The 21,081-nt window shown below is 45.3% G+C and overlaps 2 protein-coding genes and 1 long non-coding RNA gene across 6 annotated transcripts in view; 1 reads left to right on the forward strand and 2 right to left on the reverse strand.

Moving 5' to 3' along the window:
• TNS2 (tensin 2) overlaps positions 1-2,322 on the reverse strand; it is a 16,183-nt gene extending 13,861 nt beyond the window's left edge. Inside the window, exon 1 of one of the 3 annotated variants that reach the window (XM_070454367.1) lies at positions 2,184-2,322. In XM_070454367.1, coding sequence (XP_070310468.1) covers positions 2,184-2,258 — 75 coding nt within the window. In that variant the 5' untranslated portion in view covers positions 2,259-2,322. Of the gene's footprint in view, positions 1-424; positions 505-2,183 lie in introns of those variants that run through there. The other 2 variants (XM_020895028.2, XM_020895027.2) reach the window with 2 other exon arrangements.
• LOC139030822 (uncharacterized) overlaps positions 1-11,282 on the forward strand; it is a 15,906-nt gene extending 4,624 nt beyond the window's left edge. Inside the window, exon 2 of the long non-coding RNA XR_011483231.1 lies at positions 10,871-11,282. This is a non-coding gene — a long non-coding RNA (uncharacterized lncRNA). The remainder of the gene's footprint in view (positions 1-10,870) is intronic.
• The window catches only part of EIF4B (eukaryotic translation initiation factor 4B), a 23,242-nt gene continuing 8,435 nt past the window's right edge, over positions 6,275-21,081 (reverse strand). Inside the window, exons 4-15 of one of the 2 annotated variants that reach the window (XM_020895033.2) lie at positions 19,889-20,005; positions 18,633-18,687; positions 17,951-18,085; positions 15,160-15,297; positions 14,900-15,073; positions 12,469-12,697; positions 11,371-11,468; positions 10,347-10,560; positions 9,758-9,813; positions 9,085-9,190; positions 8,751-8,823; positions 6,275-8,380 (exon numbers count right to left, since the gene is read on the reverse strand). In XM_020895033.2, the coding sequence (XP_020750692.1) occupies positions 8,303-8,380; positions 8,751-8,823; positions 9,085-9,190; positions 9,758-9,813; positions 10,347-10,560; positions 11,371-11,468; positions 12,469-12,697; positions 14,900-15,073; positions 15,160-15,297; positions 17,951-18,085; positions 18,633-18,687; positions 19,889-20,005 (1,473 nt within the window). In that variant the 3' untranslated portion in view covers positions 6,275-8,302. Of the gene's footprint in view, positions 8,381-8,750; positions 8,824-9,084; positions 9,191-9,757; positions 9,814-10,346; positions 10,561-11,355; positions 11,469-12,468; positions 12,698-14,899; positions 15,074-15,159; positions 15,298-17,950; positions 18,086-18,632; positions 18,688-19,888; positions 20,006-21,081 lie in introns of both variants that reach the window. The other variant, XM_020895032.2, reaches the window with a different exon arrangement.

The following is a 21,081-nucleotide window of genomic DNA, read 5'->3' on the forward strand; positions in this document are numbered from 1 at the left end:
GGCCAGCCTCCCGGCCTGAACTCTCAGGCTCTCTGGGGACCTTCTAGTGGGGGGGAGGGGGAGCTGGGAATTGCTGTCCCAGCCAGTTCAGGACCTGGACTGCATCCTGAGGGTCAGCTTTCTGCCTCAGTTTCACTAGTTGTGAAGCAACAGGAAAAGGAAAACATGCACTGGCCCCTTGCCCCCACCATCTACACCAAAAGGCCAAATTCCAGCCGAGTCTGCTCTGCCCACAGGAGTCAGTTATTCTGCCCTAGCCCAAGGCATTTGAGGCCCTTCTCCTGAAAGCTCCCCAGCTGCCCTGCTCCGGACACAGTCCTTCACTCACCTACTCCCTGGGTCCCTAGCTCCTCTTTGGAGCCTTGCCACATGGGCCCTCCTCCTCGCCGTCCAGCCCTCCCCCCACCCCAAGCCTGAGTACTACCTTCATGGCTCCCCCAGCTCTGCTCTCCTTCCTCAGCAGCTGTCCCAGGGCTGGAGGGCTGGACAGGCGGCCCCCCTCCCAGCACATACTCCACCCCCCTCCGCGGGCCTCCTGCCTCCCTCTGGGAACACAGCCAGCTTCCTGTCCCAGGAGTTAAGGGAAGGAGGTGGACTGGGGCATTCGAAGGGGGGGGGGGGGTAGTAATCTTCCGAAAAATGTTAGGGGTTAACAGCCTGGGGGTTCTCAGCCCCAAGTCTTGGATCACAGCCCCCCAGAGCAGTCCAGTGGAACAGTCCAGCTGCTTGAAAGAATGTGCAAATGTGTGTCCTGCCCCCCCACGCCCCCCAACATTTGCACTGTAGTTACTGAATGTCCCAGGGCTCTGGCAGCTCCCCCAGCTCTGGCTTCTCCCACCAGGTCCTCAGCCTCCCCTCTCCCTCCCCCGTGCCCATCAACTTTGGTCTAACCCTGCCTCCTCTGGGATGAGCCCACTCAGGACACTTCTTTGGGCTGGGCCTAGCCCAAGACGTCTCCCTTGAAGCTCTAATTCCCCTTCTAGGTCAGAAACTCTGTTCCCAGGGTACCTTGGCCAGAGGGAGGCCTAACTAGTAACTGGAGAGGGGCACTGGCTCTGCAACCCACTCCCACCTCCAGCCCTGGCTGGGTCCCAGGACATTCCGGGCCCCTGGCCAGCGTGGGCAATCGGGCCGGCCTGGTCCAGTCCCCAGCTCTGCTGGGAGCAGGTGAGGTGCTGTGGTGGCGGTGTGGGCGTGGGTGGTCTTTCTCCCCTCCTACTTCAGTTCCCCTGACCAGGACTCCCCCAGCAGGCTTGTCTCTACTTCTGCTGCCTCCGCAGGGGCTGAGAAGTCCCCTAACTTGACAACAGGTCCCCAAACCTCCTCGGACCCTCGTTCTTGACCTCGTGGGTGGCTCACTAACCCCTGTGTTGGGTGGCCAGGGAAGATGGCTTTGAGTCCCTCCCCACCCTGCGGAGCACCTCTCAAGTGAGATGGCAGTGGGAGAGCGCTGAGCCCGCTGCTAGTGCTGAGAGGAAAAGCAGCTCCCTGGGGCAGGCTTGGGAAGGCCAGGCCAGAGCCCTGGGACCCTCACCCTCTTCCAGCCCGCCACTTTCCCGAGCCTGTCAGCCTCTCCCCCAGCCTGGCCCCCTCTCACTCCGAAGCCCTGGGTTTGTTTGGAGAAACCCCTCCACCCACACTCCCCCTTCCTGGAAATAGCTGTGGTTGGATGAGCGGCTGGGAGCCCAGCCGCGGAGGAGGGGTGAGGCCCAGGGAAGGAGACTGGAGGGAAGGAGGGGTGCGCGAGAGTGCCCAGGGTGATCTGGAAAACACGATGGAGGCCGCACGTGCCTCGGTTTCCCCAGATGTGAGGTGGAAAAGGAAAACCCTGACACGCACTCTCCCCGGCCAGTTCCCGCCCAAGTCCCGGGCCTGCGGGGGCGGTGCGCGTGCGTGGCGGGACCGAGCGGCGGCGAGTACTCTCCTGACGCGCGAAGGCAAGACGGCCGGCCGGGGAGGGGCCGTGGGCTGGCTCCGCCCCCTGGTCACCTTTCCGGCCTCAGCCGGCCGCGGCCCCGGCCCCCCGGGCTCCGGACCCCCGACCTGGCGCGCCCGCTCCGCTCCCCGCGCCCATTCGCCCCTCGCGGCGGCCCCGCGCCCCCTGGCGACCACCACTGGCACTGCCCGCCGCGCGGTGACGCACAGGCCGCCGCCCTCCCGCCCGGCGCCTCGCGGCCACTCACCTGCGGGGGGCGCCCGGCGGGGCGGGGGCGCTGCGGGGCGGGGCAGCAACAGGGGGAGCCCCCGGGCCAGCCCATCCCGCCCCGGGCCCGCGCCGAGCGGACGCTGAGGAGGCGGCGGAGGCGGGACGGGCGCGCCGCGCTCGCCCCCGCTGCTCCCCGCGCCGCCCTCTGCTCCCTCCCGCGCGCTCTCCTCCCTCCCTCTTTCCCTCCTTCCCGGGCTCCAATCCCCACGTGCCGCCCGCTCCCCGCCCCTCCTCCTCCGTCTCTCCTCCCCACCTTCTCCGGCGAGTCCACGCGCCCAGGAGCTGGGAAGGAGGCATGCGGGGACTGGCAGAGACCCTTGGAGACAACTTCGGGGAGAGAGGTGGACACGGAGAACACAGGAACAGGAAACAGCCCCGCAGAGACTGATCCAGAGGGAGACGGCAAAGAAACTTAGGAGCCAGCAGAAGAAAAGCTGGACAGAAGGCACCAGAAGCAAGGGCGGACTGCCTCAGCCTCTTTCAGTCCGGCCCCTTCTCAGGAGTGTATTTGAGAGTGGGCTTGACCCCCAGATTAGGGGCCACCCGCGGCCTGGCCTAGTGAAGCTAGCGCCACCTTCACACCGGGGCTTCAGACGAAGGCTTGTGTCTCAAGTCCCTAGATACACTTCCCTGGTCTTCTGTCCCACGGGAGACTTCTCTCTCGGATGCCACTTATGCTCCCCCAAAGGACTCAGAGCTGAGGACCTCCAGGTCAAGTTCAACCCCCCCATCCCTAACCCCATGCCACTCCAGTGAGCCCAAACATCCCCCTGCTTTGGACCTCGCCAGTCCTGCTCTCTAGGAGAATTCTGTTTAAAAAGTCTTCACTTTTGACTCAAGTTCCTGGCTTCCCAGTGGACACGGAAATTCATTCTAACCCCGTTCACTACTTCTGCAGTGTCTGGATCTGGTGCTAGATTGGCACTTCTTGGAACCGAGGCTCTGGGGTTGGTTTGAGTCATGCTGCCCTGGAGGGAAAGGTAGAGGGAAGGGATGTCTTTCTAGAAGCTCAGTCTATTCCCGTTCCCAGATTCCCCACTGTTCTTTAGCAGTGAGCGGTTCCTGAAAGTTTCTCCCTCTTTGCCTCTCCCCTTTGGATTTTCCATGATGAAAACTGGGCGGGGGTGGGGGGGGTGGGGGGGGGGAGGGGTCAGGAGGATTCTGAGGAGCCAGTGCCCAGGCCTCAATGCCCAGCACCAAGCACTACAGTCCTCTGTTCCTTACTGGCTCATCTCTCATCTGGGTCTTTTCTGTGCTCATCTAGCCTTTGGCAAAAGCTGCGAAGTCTGGTTCTGATTATGAGAGAGTGGAGCACCTGATTATAATCTGGTGGCAGTGAAGAGATTGGGAAGTGGTGGATGGTGACAATGCAGGGCCCCCAGAGGCTGGCATTTGGGAGGGGTGGGTGTGGCTGGGACCTGGGAACCTTGAACTTACTGCTCTTGACTGAGTAGTTGTCCAACAGGCAGTCTCAGAGTGGCAGGAGTCACTGGGCTTTGGAGAAAGGGGTGGAGGATTGGAATGGAGCAGGGGAGGGAAGAGATCGGGAGGCCCTAGAAGGGGAGGGGCTAGAATTCGGAGAAGGACACGAATCCGCACCTACTGGGGGAGGGGTAAGGCTGAAGATCATTCGGTGTATTTTGGCCAGATCTGATTATGTAATCGAGATACCGAGATACGAAAATTCACTCACTTCTTTGGAACCTAAGGCTAGCTCTTACAAAATCTTGCCTCTTCCAAAATTTGTTAGGGTCTTTGGCTGGGCTGCACACCAAAGAGGGTAGGTTCTAGAGGTACCAAAGGAGAGACTGGGACTCGGGGAAAACATCCTTGATTGGATCCCCGAACGGTGGGCAGGGCTAGAGCCTCACACTCATGCTGGTATTGCTGCCCCTAAGAGAAACTTTTTTGGCAGGTGTTGGGGGGCATGCTGCCGGGCCAGCAGGATCTTAGTACCACAACCATGGATCAAACCTGGCCCCTGGCAGTGAAAGTGCCAGGTCCTAACCACTGGACGACCAGGGAATTCCCACTAAAAGGAACATTTGAGGTGCCAAAGAATTGGGGGAGGGTCATAAGATGGGCAAACTGAACTTGCAGCTCAGGGGAAGGGAGCTGCAGGAGGGATGCTGAGGAAGGTGGAGAGTGAAAAAATAAAGGCGGCTTGAAGAGGGTGAAATTATAATGGGGGGGGCCAGCCAGGCATCCTGACTACCAAACTAGCTGAGAGCAGAGGGAACTTTAGAAAAGGGAAAAGGGAGGGAAAAACCAGGATGGTTTCAGTGAAGGTCAATCAAGTTGAAGACCTTCTGATACTTCCTGCAGGTTTTCCTTACCTTAACTATGCAGAGGGCAGCCCATCTTGGCACGGAAGGCTGAACCCCCTCTTCTGTGGTCTGGGGTGATCCCATGCTTGTGACCGTGTGGGCTGAGATCCTTGGGGTGGGGGGGTTACAGGACAAGGGCATTGAAAGAGTACACTGTTCTGGCCCGAAGAGGTCAGGGGGACTTGAGGGAAGGGTTTGGGCTCTGGGAACCAGGAAGGGCGGGGGAGGGGCAGAGCTATCTCCAGAGGCGGATCTCCTGGCTGAGGACAGAGGGTATATTGTCCAACTGGGAGGTTGCTGCTGCTGGGCGGGGAGCAGCACATCTCGCCTCTTCCAAAGTTTTCTTTTTGGCGAGACTGGGGGTGAGAGAAGGCAGTCTCTCTCGTCCACATTTGTGGCCCTGGGGGTTTCAATGGTTGCTGAGAAACAAGGTTTTGAGAAACAGCTTCCTAGATGTGTAGGTCTCCCACTTCCTGAGAAAACAGATGCTGTGCACTCAGCACTCACTGGGACCCTGCCTTGGGATCCAGAGCCTAATGCTTAATTCTGTTTCGGAGAAATTAGGCCACGTGGACTGGAATACACGTGGGACCTGCCCAGACTCAAGTTCATGCCAAACCTGCAGCCTCCAGTTGTTCAAGACGACAGGAGGTTGACAGGGCTGACCCATCTTGAAACCCAGTTCCACAGTTGGGCTTCTGAGAGTCCATACATTCTTATGACTGAGGGTGGGGGGCAGACCGGTGAACTTACCCTGTTGGGACATAGAATGGGGAGTTCCTTTCTCCCTGCCTTTTTTGTGCACAACCAACATGAACCTCTTTCCAGTCAGCCCTTTTTCCATCTTCATCCTTCTTTCCATCAGTTTATTCAGACCTCAGTATTACAGTGAAGACGGTGGCTTGAAATGAAGGCTTTGGAGGATGTGACTGAGGCAGGCTATACAGGCAGCCTGGGCGGGAGCTTTTCCTCCCTGCCCACAGGGATCACAGCACAGCACACGCCCCTTATCCCTCAACTTGGAGGTCAACGCACCAGCCGTAAACTACACGAGCCAACTACACGAGCCGCTGCTGCTGGAATTGGCCCAGGAAAGCCACCTGTTTAACTGTGCTCCCATCTCCCACATCTCCCCCCTATTTCCTCTTGGCTCCAAGTCCCCAAAATTGTCCACTGCGGTTTCTGTGGCTTTTATGCTCCACCCCCTTGTGACCTTAAGGATTCTCTGCCACTGTTCTAACCTCTTTCCTGCCCTGAAACAATGAACAGTCTGTCCCTAGCTGTTTGGAAAATTCCCACCGTTGGTGCTTTAAAAGTGGCCTCAGTTGTAACCTGGACCACCCTGTGAACTCCCCTCTGCTTGCACAGTGCAGCTAGGAGAGCAGACACAGGACCCATCCAGACTGGAGTGCAGGTTTGCGGAGACAACACCTCAAGGACCTGCAGGGGTAGCCCTAGAGTTCCTGCTTCATCTTACGATTAAAATAAACAGTACAGGAAATGGGATGCAGATACTCTCAGGTATTAAAAAGTTAACATCAGGCAAAAATGATGGAGGGGGAGTTGATACACATTTCCAGTTCTGAGGCCTTAATCAACAGATGCTGCTTGCAGTCCCACACTTCAGCTGCATAAAGTGGTATCGAGTACCGAGAGAGAACTTCAGCAAGGTGTGTGTGTGGAGAGCAGACTGTCAGTGGACAGAATGTGCTATGCATATCAAGAAACTTAAGCATTAAAGTGAACTTTAAAGATCAGATTTATTTGGAGAAAACAATAAACCCCAAAACCCAAAGGATGGGATTTTACATCTCAAGACATCTCCCAGGTATTAAGTCTACAGATTACAAATCATTTTCATAGAAGATATTTTTGTACAAATTTTACATGTAATGAGGAGCGGGTCATAAATCCCTGTTTGTTTTAACAGGGTGGCAGAGCAGAGGAATGGGGGAAAAAAACAGCTTTTCTGTATACATCTATTTGGAAGGAGTAGACATGAAGAGGGCAAACCCTACCTTTTCAACATCTATAGCAAATGGTTTAAAAAAATACCCCTCTCAACCTTGGGTATCTCTAAAAGCCACTTCCTAGCTACTAGCCACTCCAAGCCAATTATTTAAAGTTACTTCACTTGGTATGTCCTTTATGTCCACTAGGTAAATGATGCATTATGCTCACTGCTGCAGCACTCATAAACCAACACCCTGCAAGGTTGGACAGGGTCTAACCTAGGACTGATGGGAAAAAAGCTTGCAAATAAAAGAGACCAAGGTGTCTTTTCTCTGTAGGTACCAATACTGCCCATAAGGACACCATCTATTGAGCTGACAGTACCAAGGTGCACATAAAAGCAGGCAAGTAAAGCTATTGTGTTGCAAGAGAAGAACCTTGTTAAATTGTTCTCCATTATCATTCATTCTCGCAAGGAATGCAAAAAAAATTAAAAGAACCAACCCACCCCCCCACCATTGTTCTAGGCCACATTATAAACCCAAACATTTGTGTGGGATTTCAGTGCAGAGATGGAAACTTTTTTAAAAAGCACACCCCCCAACACCAATCAAGGTTGTAAGAAAGGTTTCCAATTTAATTTCCATTCACCCCAATGTGGGTGAGTGGCCACACTCACCACCTAAGACTGCTAATTCTGAAGTTTTCTGAGGTGCAAAAGGGGTCAAAGCAGCAGGAGCAGGAATGGCTGAAGGGAAGGAGTGAGACTCAAGACATGAAGGAGCCAAGAATTGCTTAAGAAAGGCAGTAGTGATTCCTCATTAGACAGCTCCCAGGGGGCTCTAGAGGATGCCTAGGAGATCAAGAGTGACCAAAGTCCAAGTTGTCTGTGGGAAGGTAATAGGAAAGACTAGCATGAGGAACCTAAGATGATGACAAGAGTCTGAATTTTTAAAACTTCAAGATTTCAACAGAATGTGGATTTATTTGAACTTTCAGAAGGGATAGTGTTTAAGAAAGGGTGAAACCAGGACACAAAGATTTGGGAATTCCCACGAACCCTAAGTGCTTCCTGCTCCAGGAAGTAAACCATTCATGTGTTTACTGGAGGTCATATACCATTTTCTCTATTACTGGTGCAAGATAATTCACCAAGCCCCCAACCTTCTTTTCAAACCACGATTTCCCCACTTATTTTGGTCACCAAACAGTCCTATTCTTCAGTGGCCTGCAGACTCACTTCCACCTACCCCCCTGGGGGGTACAAATGAAGGAACTCCCCATAGGCTGGCCCCAGTAACTCAGAACTCAAGAGAGGAGGGGCTGGCAGCCTCCTGGAGACTAAACCTACCTTGCCGAGGATGGAGAATTTATTCAGGTAATATTTGAGAATTCATTTATGCCACAACAGGATAGTAAGAATTAAAGGTAGGAACCTCACTCTTCCTTATACCTGTCTACTGCCCAACTAGATTCCAGACACTGCATCACTGTCACTGCATTTTGCTAAACGGAGGCCCCTAGGCACTAATCACACAGGCAATTGCATGTGTCATAAAAACACACCACAACTTTTCCATTAAAAGCTGTACGTCTCTTTCTCTGGCTACACTGGTGATTCTCCTGTTAGTTCAATACTTTAAAGGCTGCAGCAGCATGCAAAAGAATTTCATTTTGTGTTCTTTTTTAAAAAAAAGTTAAGAAAGGTCTCCAGGAGATGGTGAGTTTTATTTTGTCTTGTCTGGATAGAGGTTTGATTTGCTCTCGAATGTTCCAGGGTGGAGAGAGACTAGGAGAAAGCACAGAATGCAGAGGTCTATTCGGTGTAATCTCCCTCATTTTCATCTTCACCATCAATGGCAAGAGCAGCATATTTGCTTGCAGAACTGAACTTCTGTAACAGACAAGATAGATAAGGCCTTGAACTCTCACAGCAAAACCCAAGGACCAGGATACTGGGGCAGATGGGAGGTGGTTGTCCAGACCACACCCACTTGTTTGCTTATCGGGCTTTTCTGATGGAGCTGTAGCTGGGGAGAGTTGATTGGAGGCAGGTGTTCTTATGGAAGGCATACATCACCTTTTATCTTGAAGAGGGGATCAGAGTAGTGAAAGGTAGAATGAAGGAAAAAAGCTAGCCTAAGCTTTTCTCACTAGTTCAAACAAGCAGCAATACCCACTTTCAACCACTCTGTTTGCAGCATGTACAGAATTTCAATGGTGAAAGTGGGTCACAGGAATTTGAGGAAGTCTTTGACACTCACCGAGGCTGGATTTTCTTCAGCTTTCTTTGGCTCAGGTGCAGATCTGGAGTCGTGATCCTTTTTGCCATCTTTCCTGCAGAGACAGAAATACCTTTAGGAGAGGACTCTCCCAACACCCACAAACAGTTTTCAGATACTGATAGGCACATCCAGTCAACAATTTTGGCTATCTGGACCTTTTGTAATTTCTAGATTCTCAGAATTGTAACTGACTATATTGGCTGACTTTAACAGCTTCACAGTGGGAACTGGCAATGCCTGAAGAACTTAATTACAAAGAGACAGCTATCTAGCATCAGGTCAGAGATTAGAAATGAAGAAAGGACATGCATACCTGTCTGACTCCTTCCAGTGGTCTTTGTTCCCTCCATCTACCGGACCACGGCTGGAGTTCCCACTTTGGCCTTTTGGGGCACTTACCCCATCTATTTTATTTTCATCTGTTTGAGGGGCACAAAAATAAATGGAAGTCAAGGAAAATAAACACTCCCACTCTCAGGTTTCCCTTAAGTTGAAGAGAAGTGTGCCCAAAGGTACTGAGGGAAATGAAAACTACCTCCGATCTAGACTTCCTTCCTAAGCCCTTCTTCCATGTCCTCTGTATCAGCCACACACCCTAAATAAGATCCACTAAAAATTTCCGCCATGTGGTTAATGCCATCATGAAAAGCAAAGTGGAAATAAGGACTATGACTCCCTGTAGTGACCTTGGCCTTGCAGATGGCGACATTTCTAATCTGGACCAAGCATGTCAATTTCCTCTCCACCCCCTTTTCTTTCCCTTTTCAAAGAAATGTTCTACCAGGAAAGGGCAGGGCTCAACGTTTTCTCCAAACAAGCCACTCCTGCCCTCTACTGGCAAGAAAAGGCAGACAATCAACTTTTAACAACAACAAAAAAGGTGCAAAATACAATGAAGTTCAGTATTTTTCAATTCCTCTATAGAATCTTTTTTTAAAATTTAGGTCTCTATCTTGGAGAATGGCCTACTTCCCTCTTGGTCTTACCTTTCCTTGCTGATCCCTCCTCAGATGGTTGAGCTGGAACTACTTTCCCTCCACCACTAGAAAGAAAACATGTAATCACATTCATCAGCTTATCTTAGGAAAGGAACAGAAATGTCTATGTCAAGTGCAGTAAGTCTTACAGAAAACTAAAAACACATACTTAATGCTTTTAAACATTAAAATATGGGAAAAGACAACAATTAGAGCAATTATGTGAACTTGACCAAGTGTCACATCCTTAGAATCATCATAGTCATGTTAGGTTAATCTTATCCCTCTACTTTACAAATAAGAATCCTAAGACTAAGGGAAGTGACGTGACCCCCAAGGCCATAATGCCAAAATGTGGCACTTGAGGGTTCTGATTTACAGTGTGTGCAGACTGAGTCACCAAAGTGATGTCAACCAGCTAGCAAAACTCCAGAAAACTGAACCACCAGCACACCACAGAATTTGCACTATTAAAGCCAAGATGGCAGAACTTATCAGATGCCATAAGGCCAGCACCCCAGAGGGCAACTTCCACCACGAGAAAACAGCACTGAAGAGTCTATAGCCAACCAACTGCCATGTTTCCAAGCTGACTCACCTTGTAGGGGACTGCTGCTCTGTGTCTGAGCTCTGAGATCGAGCAGGAGGGTTAGAACTTCGCTTCACCCAAGCATTCTCCTTTGGTGGAGGGGCTGGCATTACCTTTAGAGGCTGTTCAGGTTTGGGAGGCTTAGAAGTTGGAGACTGACAGTCTTCCTCTTTATTGGGGGTTTCATTTTCTAGAGACTTCTCACTCTCTCTTCTTCGTGCATCTGTGAGGTCAGAATGGGAAGGTCAAAGCATCAGAAAAAAGGGCTTATTGATAACAATCTATTAGAACCTGAAGAGTGGAAAATGGTCCACATCCAAGTATACTGCTTTCCATCATTATTCTTAAACACAGCTGAATTTGGCTCCCCACAGATAAAATAGTATTGTTTTTTCCTTAGATTATAAACTTTTTTGTTCTCAGTGTTAAAATGTTGGTACTTGATACACATGTAGAAACACTCGCAACAAAAAGTGATACAAGACTTTGGACCCCACTCCTAGTACACTGGATGAGAATGTCTGTCATTGCAGGGGACACGGATTTGATTTCTGGTCTTGGAAGAGTCCACATTCCGTGGAGAAACAGCCTGTGTGCTGCAACTAAGGAGCCCCTGTACCGCAACTACCAAAGCCCATTATCTAAAGCCTGAGCTCCGCAACAACGAGAAGTCTTTCTGCATCGTAACTGGAGAGCAGCCCCCTCTCTCCACAACTAGAGAAAGCCCACCTGCAGCAATGAAGACCCAGCACAACAACAACAAAGTGACACAAGAACCTAAGATGAGGGGACAAACCCAACAGTCAAGTATACTTTTCAGTGGGAGGCTATTAAACTGATCAGCTAAATCACTTCTGGTACCCATTCCTCAGACTTTTTCAGAGCAGATATGAAAGTCAGACCAATCCATGATAACCCAAATAAAGAGTCCATGACTAAATTTCATATTCCAAAGTCTGTGCATAATTTGGCTATGGATATGTTAGGTTATGGAAAAGGGCAATAATGAAATACCCACCCTGGTCTGACTTACTTCTGCCAGATGTGGCTGAGGTCCCAGTCTGTGATGACTCACTTCCTGTCCTCGATCGTTCCCGTTCCTGAGTTTCTTCACTTCGCCAGCTTGGGTGTCTGTATACAAGAGATTTAACAAAATACATCATGTCCAGCTCAGTGATGGCTACCTTGGACCCATACTGATCCTTCAAGAACTATCACTTTTTAAAGTTTTATCGTGTTGGCTTTATCTGTGGGTGTATAACCTGTCTTTCTTGCTCAAACCATTTCAAAGTGGCAGACATTTAACACACTTGGGTTCTAAATACAAGTATCACTTGCTTCAAAGTTACCTTTATGCCACTTTACTTTTACAAAAAGACCCATATATGCTGCTGCTACTGGAAAGAAATCCTGAGGATTCTGGTTTTATAAAAAACATGAAAAGTGAAAAGTGTTCAGTGTTGGTTTTGCAGCAAGCTTTTTATCTATTAGCAAAACGTGTTCTAAAATAATTGCTTCTTTGATTTACACCATTTTGGCTTATAAAAAGTTTTGTAGGAATGCTCTACTTTTGGACATCGGGGAAAACCTGTACTTCACCAAGTGTTAGGGTTAAGAACATTCTTCTACAGAATCTGTAACTCTGTGCTCCCTTATTGACAACACAATTCTGCCAATCAATCAAAAAACCAGGCCTAGTTTTATCAGATTATTATAACTAGAAAATAATTTACAGCCTATACTTAGTATGAATGAAAACATTCTTTCTAGTCCATCTCCAATAACTTGAAAAGAAGTAAATCCATTCACCTCACTTTGGTTGGATTTTACTCTATACACCAAGGCAGTGTTTGGCAATTTTTTCCCTTAAAGGTCAGCCAAAATTTGCAGGCGCTTGTGAGGGCCCAGGAGGCCTTTTGAAAATCATGAGGGACAGGCCATAACTCTTCCCTAACTAAAGAAACTGTCTCACTCACTGCCACTTGGCAACTTCCGCCCACGAGCACTAAATGCTAGTAACTGACAACCAGGAACACTCACACAAATTTCCCAAGAGTCCTAGAGATACAACACCCCCATTAAGAATCATGGGCTTCATGGATGGGAAATCCGTCACTGAAGATCACCTCACCTCTCCCGAGGCCGTCGTTCTAGTTTTGGCTCATCCAGCTGACGCTGCAGTTTCTCTTGTTCCTTCTGTAGCCGCTCTTCTACTTCTCGTTCTCTAGCAGCTGTGTCAACAGGCTTTGCCCCTCCAAAGATAGAGGCTGCCCGACTGGACTGGGAGGTGCTAGCGGAGGAATCATCTTCCTTAGGAGTGCTCCGAGGCTTTAGGTTCAGTTTGGGTCTTTGGGGGGGACCTAAGTTAAATAAAACTCTAAGTAATAGCTTTTGGAAATCACTAGAAGCTGATGGCTAACAGTCAGATTGCCAGACATCTCTTATGAAATGCTATTTAGTATTCAGATTAAAGAGTGGCTAGCCAATCCAACAAAGGTAAGGAGGCAGATCATTAAACTGATCATTTACCACGATTACTATCATCTGGGGGGATTTTGAACTATGATAAGATATTGGATGAAAGTATCTTGTTAAAATATGTGGTGTGGAAGATGAATCATTTTAGTAGGTTAAGAAGAACTTGTAACACTATGCTGGGGAAGACTCTAGCTCTTATATTCTTTATCTCTGTGTATAATATATAAATTTGATAGGGATTCATAGGGAAAAGCATGCAACAGTGAACACCACAATATCAACTCTAAAGGGGTCTGGTTTCTTCCTGGATCCAAGCTGTCAGAATATTTCAAGATAAACCTGAGTGCTTCAAGGAGATTGTTTTTCTCAAAAATCAGTGTTTATCCTAAACATTTCAAACATACAAAAGACATAGAAGATATAAAGAAAGCTGTGTACATCAACCACCCGACTTAAAACATTGCAAAAATTTCCACAGCCTTCCCTGGTAACATGCTTAGCCGTGTTGTCTTCTCCTAACTACTATGCTCAATTTGCTATTTATCCTTCTCATGCACGTCTTTATTATTTTTGTACATATTTATGTATTTGCAAACAAAGAGTACTGTGTAGCAAAATTTAAATTTTCTATAAAGGTTTTACATTAGTAGTTTATGTAACTTTCAAGGTAACATTTTTCATCTGTATAACTCAAGGGGCCATAACCAATGTGAATAGGATATAACTGGGGTCAGAAATAAGAACTCATTGAAGTCACACATCTAATATAGGGTGGACCAAAAAATGAAATCCCCATTATTGAAGCAACTCCACTACTCCTCCCACTGTGGTACACACAGTGTCCCCTTCTTCCTCCTTTGATAATTTCATTTACCTACTCAACAAATAATCTGAACACTTATATTTCAGATACCACATCAACACCAGGAGTATGAAGAGGCAGAGCAGTGAAGGCCTTTGTCTATGTCAGAGGTACAAAAGGGTATGTTTCAGGCCATCAAGAGACAAAAAAGGGTTTTAGAAGAACAACAATAACCTAATTAGATATTGTTTCAGAAAGACAACCCAAGCCAATGTGAAAATACAGGGAAATGTTAATAACATGGGCACAGCAACCATGTCTGAACAGTGACAGTGGCAGTGACCCTGGAGGAAAGGGGGCAGATCTTAGGAGTTGGGGGTGATGGGGGGGGGTGGTGGTGGAAATCAACTACTGGGGGAGGAAATGGCATGAAAAGCAAAGGTCAGCAGCTAATGAAGATTGCATCTGAGCCTCTACTTTTCAAAGTGGAGACATTACTTGTACCTCTACATTGAATACTTACTAATCATTAACTCTAGGTGTGCTAAATAGAATTACAGAGGATTCTGGACCAGATACCTTACTTAAATTTTAATTTTGGCTGTACCACATTCGGAATCTTAGTTCCCCAACCAGGGACTGAACCCAAGCCAGGACAATGAAAGCCCAGAATCCTAACCACTACGCCATTAGGGAGCTCCCAGATATAGTATTTTTAAAATGACATCACTGAAGTCAGAACAATAAATGGTGGCCATTTACAATACTTTTTGGGAGGCAGAGTTGTAACACAACACATGTTTTATATAAGTGATCATAAAGTTAGGGGCATTAATTTTACAATAGGTACACTGACATCTTAACATTAATGAATGAATACCAACCATTTGGTATATTGGCAATGAAATAAGCAACACCTGGTTTTTAACCCATACTGCCTACCAATTACTGGCTGTAAGACCGTGACTGAGTTTCATTTCTTCACTTGAAAAGTGGGGCTAAAACAGCCTATTTTAAGTGAGACCTTGCTATAAGAATCTAGCAAATGGTTTTTTTCCTTTTTTGTCTATTCAATTAAATTTTAATCTATATCCTAAGACAGGTTAGAACTAGACTTTATTTTCATCATGTTCATTTTAATCTAATGCTCTTTCTATCCTGTTCTGATGCATTTCTCTCTTTTAACTATGTGCAGATTCTGTTTGTGCCCGTAACTGGAAATTTTCAACCAGTTACTCCTCTACTTGTAACGCTCCATCAAGCAAGCAGACAAGATGATTACCTCTGTCATCCCGCCTATAATCATCCCGAGAGTAATCATCTCTGGAGCTCCAGGACCGGTCATCTCGTCTGTCGTATCTGTCTTCATAGCGGTCCCCGCCTCCTCTGTAGTCATCATCCCTACGGTACCCACTACCAAACGCTCTTCTGCCACTGCCTATCCTGGAATCGTAGCCTGTAAACAGATCCCAAATTGTAATCATCACACTGGAGGGAAGAAGGAAGCTCTTGAAGACCATTTCATTTGTGTTTTATAATGACCTCTGTCATAGTCTCTGCCACCTCGGTCATCATAGCGATCTCGGCCCCCGTATCGATCCATGTCCCGGCGTGGGCCATCACGGTAACTGTCCCGATATCCATCACGGTATCGGTCTGAATCGTAACGATCTCGATACTCTAGAGAAGAAGAGAGACAGGTAACATCATTCCTTTTTCTTTGACACTACTAATAAAAAGAAACGTGACAGCCCATTAGGTCAGTTTGGTTTCGAGTTCATATTTGCTGAGGTGTCTGTTTTTATTAACAACAAAAATATTATATCCAAGGCAGAATAATTTGTATTAAGTTAAGTTTTCTCAGTAGTTATTTTTAAAAAGTTCTCTAGTGATTCAATAAATGTTCCTGGGGTAACAATTTAGGGATCGAACCCAGATCTCCCGCACTGTAGGTGGAACACTTTACTGCTAGAGCTCCCAGGGAAGTCTTAGGGTAACAATTTAGGAGGAAGTTAGGGGAGAGATAAATATACAGAGGTCCCGCCTTATCTGTGGTTTAGCTTTTTGAAGTTTCAGTTACCTGTGGTCAACTACAGCCAAAATTTTTTAATGGCAAATTTCAGAAATACACAGTTCTTAAGTTTTAAAATGTAACAGCAATGTGTGCTGTTCTGAATAGCATGGATGAAATCTTCTGCTCTCTCCCTCCAACCTGTCCAGGATACAAATCATTCCTTTTGTCCAGCGTACCCACACAGTATAGTACAGTAAGATATACTTTGAGAGACAACACATTCATGTAACTTTTATTACAGTATACTGTTACAATTGTTCTATTTTATTATTAATTATTATTGTTAATCTCTAGTATACCTAATTTATAAATTAAACTTCATAGCTATGTATGTATAGGAACAACACAGAATAACACATAGGATTCAGTAACATGCAAGGTTTCAGGCATCCATGTGGGATGGTGGTATCTTGAAATATATCCTCACAGATATGGGGGGGGGGGGGGTGGAGACATGGACGGCTGTATATTCCATAATAAACTCCCAGGATTAACGATTTAAATATTAAATAATATAAGCACAAAACACAAGAAAATATAGCTGCAATCTTTCCCACTTGATATCAAAGAATCAAAGACTACTTAAAAGTTTAGCATGGAGGGAACTCTCAGCTGGTCCAGTGGTTGGTTAGGACTCCAAGCTTTCACAGTAAGAGGCATGGGTTTGATCCCTGGTTAGGGAAACAAGATGCCAAAAGCCATGTGGTGTGGTGGGGGGGAAAACAAAAATTTGGCATGGAAAAATAATGACATCTCAATATGAACCAATTAATTAAAAAATGAAACAGCCAACTTAAAAGACGTTTTGAGTTTACTTGAATAGGTCAAAGATAGATATTATTTTTGTGACAGCTTAATTTTATTTACTTATTTTTTGACAGCTTCATTTTGAACAATGGTTTCATTTTGCAAACGTCATCATTTTGTCTACATGAACATTCATCCACAGGTAGTTTGGATTTTATAAATTAAGGGGCTTCCCTGACAGTCCAGTGGCTAAGACTGCGCTTCCAACGCGGGGGCGGGGGCACATGTTCAATCCCTGGATGGGGAACTAAGATCCCACATACCTCGTGGCATGGGCAAAATAAAAAAGTAAATAAACAAACTTTATAAATTATAAACTTGCACTAAAAGAGCAGTGATCCACAGTGAAGAAAAGTAGCACAGGAATTATGCTATTATAAGACAGCATATTCTGGAAATATACAAAACATTTAGCATAATACTTTGCTCCACTCCCAAGGTGTCTTTTATGGGCTACCGGCTTGGGACAGGGGTGTCTACCCTTTGTGGCACAGTGCAGGACCTACCTCTACCACGTTGGCAGGGCTAACTTTGGGGCCCTGGCCTAGTCTTTCCTTGTTATTATCCATCTTACTTTCTCTAAATTTAATATCTGAGGTGAGAAAATTGTTATTTTCCTGGGACCCCTTGGGCTGACTGTCTACTTTTCCTTTCAAGAGCCATTTCCCCTTGTTAATAATAGAACCTCTTGCATAGATACTGAAGTAAAAGTGCCTAAGTAGTTCTCCCAAAGCTCTGTTGAGTCACAGACTTGATCTAAAAATCAGATACAAACATGACTCTGTCCTTCTACATCTTAACTATGTCAAGGAGGACTCTGTCAATATTTTGCATGTTTATTTCAGTTTTAAAATTTAAAAAGTAGCATGTAACAAATGTAGTGAAAGAATTCCCTCCACCCTCTATCCATAATCATAAGGGTGGTTACGTTACCATGCACTTATCTTTACAAACTTACGTGTTTACACTACATAATACTGCTCTAAAATTCCTCCACATTTTTGCTTTTCTTCCTCGCTGTAACAGGTTTTAGAAACGCCCTGGTGGTCTATTGGTGAGGACTCAGTGCTTTCACTGCCGGGACCCTGGGTTCAATTCCTAGTCAGGAGGATTAGGATCCCATAAGCCATGAAGCTCGGCCACACCAAACAGGTTTTGAATTTTATCCCTGTCATCACATGTATGTTATGCTATCAAGTAGTCCATTATATCAACAAACCACTACTTAGTCATCTCTAAATTACACATTTTATTTGCATCTCTCCCCTGTTAAAATAATGTCCAGAGAGCAGTATTTTGTTTTGTTCACTGCTATATCCTGAGCTCACAAAAGTACGTGGTGTATGGGTAGACATCTAAGATTTTTTGAAGGTAATGAATTTTCTGTTATTTGTCTAATTACAAAACACCCCCAGAACACAGAAGAAACTAACTGGATGAAAATGAACTTACTGTCTCCAAAGCTATCATCACCCCTTCTAGGCGGGTAGTCATCAAAGCTGTCTGCAGCAGGACGGGCCCTCCAGTCGGTATCTGTTTTGTCAGAATCACGATTTCTATCTCGGCCAAAAGAACGATCATCCCTGTCTACGGATATATCAAATAAAAAAACCACAGGTTAGCTCACAAAAACTGTTGCCAAATATTTTTCGCACGTGTATGCCTCACATGATACCTGCTTATACCACAGCGTTGTTATGAAGTCATCCCACCCCTGTTAGTGCACTCTTCAACTGAACCAAGTGACTCCCTTCCTCACATTCATTCCTACTGGTTTAATGCTTACTTGTCTCATTGTCTATACAGGCCAGGAGCCTCTAAAATACACGTGAATCGGGCTCCTTTGGTGTCCAGAGTACTAGGTATGTAAATTATTTAGTATATATTTAATGTTCATGTAAGTCAATCAGGGTTTCTCAGTCTTAACACAACTAACGTTTTGGGTTGGACAATTCTTTGTTGTGGGGGCCATCATACACACTATAGAACAGTCCCGGGATTCTTTTAGATGTCAGCCCTCCCCACACTTGTGGCAACCCAAATGTCTCCCAATACTGACAAATGTCCCCTGTGAAGCAAAACCACCCTCAGCCAACAATTACTGATTGAGAACACATTCAGTCAGCTTTCTCACCTTTATCCTGTGCTTGATCAGCAACGTCCACTCGAATTCTCCTGTTACCTAGAGACTGAGAGCATAGGACCATATTAACCAACCTTTTGCCCCATTATGCACAAATCCCATGAGTGACCTTGAACGTCTGGGCATAGCAGAAGCACTGGGGGAAGGAAGATAAAGGAAAAACACTGTAATCTAGCCAACACTACAATCTGTTGGCTAAAGAATCCTCTATAAAGACTTGAATATAAAATAACCTCGTAGAATTAACATTTAAGTTGGGCTTAAATAAATATCAGCTCAATTATCTTACTATTTTTATAAAGTCAAATCTCACAAAATAGATTTAACTTTTTAACTATCACAGACAATTTATTAAGTGTAATCCTTTTACATTATAGTCAATTCAGCAAACTTCAGACAATAACAGTTGTATGGTACCCTTTTCCTATCCAGACTGAGAAGTTAAAAATTAGTAATGTTAATGAAACCTAAAAGTGACATGAAAAGAAAAACTTCCAACAACTTTTGTTTTTCATATATTAATATTTAACTAAATACACAAATAAAATATTTTAGGAGTTGCTTTCAATCACGTCCAATGTCAGATTTGGACCCCAGAATAATGCCACAAATGTCACTGGAAATTGCCTTCTCAATAAACAAAGAGAGGTTTCTGGAATTTAAAAAAGAGCCTTTTTTTCCTTTCCAGATACAATCAGTTTGATTTCTAAAGTTGCTAGAGGTAAAAAAGCAGTTCCTAGATTAGAAACTTTTTATCACTAATAAGCAACTAACTGATTTAATATTCCTGCTTGGGCAAGCCTAACAATCCATACATGGCCTTAAATAACTAAGCACAATTAGATTTAATCTCCATTCCCCTTCATGTATTAACAACTGAATTTTCTCTCCCCCTACTGAACCTCTGGTGTGTCTAGATAGGAAAACATCTATAGGGAATAGTAAAAAAGCAGGACTGAATGTTTACTGTCATTCCTAGGAGCAAGTATTATTGATACAAATGACATTTTAGAAATGTTTCTGAGCTCTCTTAAAATTATTACTAGGCCTGCTGAACTTGCTGAAGGGAAGTGTAACTTGCTAGATGTTGAAAGTTAACTGGAATACTGATAAATAATCCAGGCTTTTCTTTGTAGATACTGTGGGAATCTTTGAAATAGCTAAAAACCCAGACTAAAAAATAATCAGTTTGATAAACTTAAGAGTTGTTAGCTCCCAGCCCTTAACCCCACCCTTATTTTATTTACCTCTTCGTTGAGGCTCAGGGCACTGAGCAAGGAATCCAGGTCCTCAAACTCAGCATAACCAAAACCTTTTAACCTCTCAGGATTGCTGGGCTCACGCGGTAAACGCACCGCACTGATCTAAAGAAGAAATAAGAAACAGTTCCCAAATTCAATGTCCTTGTTCACTTGCCTTTTTTTGACACTGTGTATGCAATGGATTTCTCTGAATACACAAGAACCTAGATGTCTCCAGGAGGAAAACTGGTACAGAGGGATACAAGAGAGACTTCACTATATACCTTGTTAAAATCTTTTCAACTTGAACAGTATGAATTTAACCTTTAAAAAACTTGAACAAGTTCAGTGTATTCCTTGTACCCCTGACTTCTGCCTCACTTTGTATTTCTATTTTTAAGTTGTTTTTCAATTAAGAGGAACTGCCTATTCCACAATTAATTGATTTTTCAATTTTTCTCTCAGAAATTAGACTCAGTTTTTGCCAAAAGCTTTTCTGGGCAGTATATGACAAGCTGATTTATCTGAGAAACATTATTTACTGTTTTCACATATTTACAGCTTGGCTGAATCAAACACTGGATTGTAAACTGTCACCATCCTTACCCTCTCTGCCAAATTCTGAGATGATAAAGCACCAGATCATACTTCTATTTTCTTGTCACCTTTTGTGTCTGTTTTCTAACCCTTATTATTTCTTCACTTCTCTAACACTGTGCATATATTCAAGTTATCTTTTGCATCACTGATTTGATACTTTATTCTGGGCTTCTGAGATATGGATTTTGTTAGTTGCTTTCAAATTCTATTTTAACTCCACTCAGAGTAGAGCAGGAAAAGGAACGAAATAAAAGGGAATACAGATGTCTTCTTATTGGCAAAGACTCTGGAGAAAAACCCAATAGAATTGGAAATTATCACTCCTTCCATTTTTGAAATCTTAAGTATTTTTTCATCAAAGTTTGGAAAAAGGACTTCTAAGTACCTCACACTTTGTCTTTCTGGAAACTTTCAGATCAGTGTTTTCAAACATCTTGCCTTAAGCTTTTTAAGCAAGCCTGTGAATTCCATTATATGTGAACAGATTCTGTTAATATAAACTACATATCTGCTCAGTTAAATGTATTCATATAAAATATTAAATGTAGTTTTAAATGTAGTTTTGCTATAAGCCTGTATGTCATTAATAGAATAGCTGA

Source organism: Odocoileus virginianus, chromosome 24 (genome assembly GCF_023699985.2).
Source record: "Odocoileus virginianus isolate 20LAN1187 ecotype Illinois chromosome 24, Ovbor_1.2, whole genome shotgun sequence".
Lineage (NCBI taxonomy): Eukaryota > Metazoa > Chordata > Mammalia > Artiodactyla > Cervidae > Odocoileus > Odocoileus virginianus.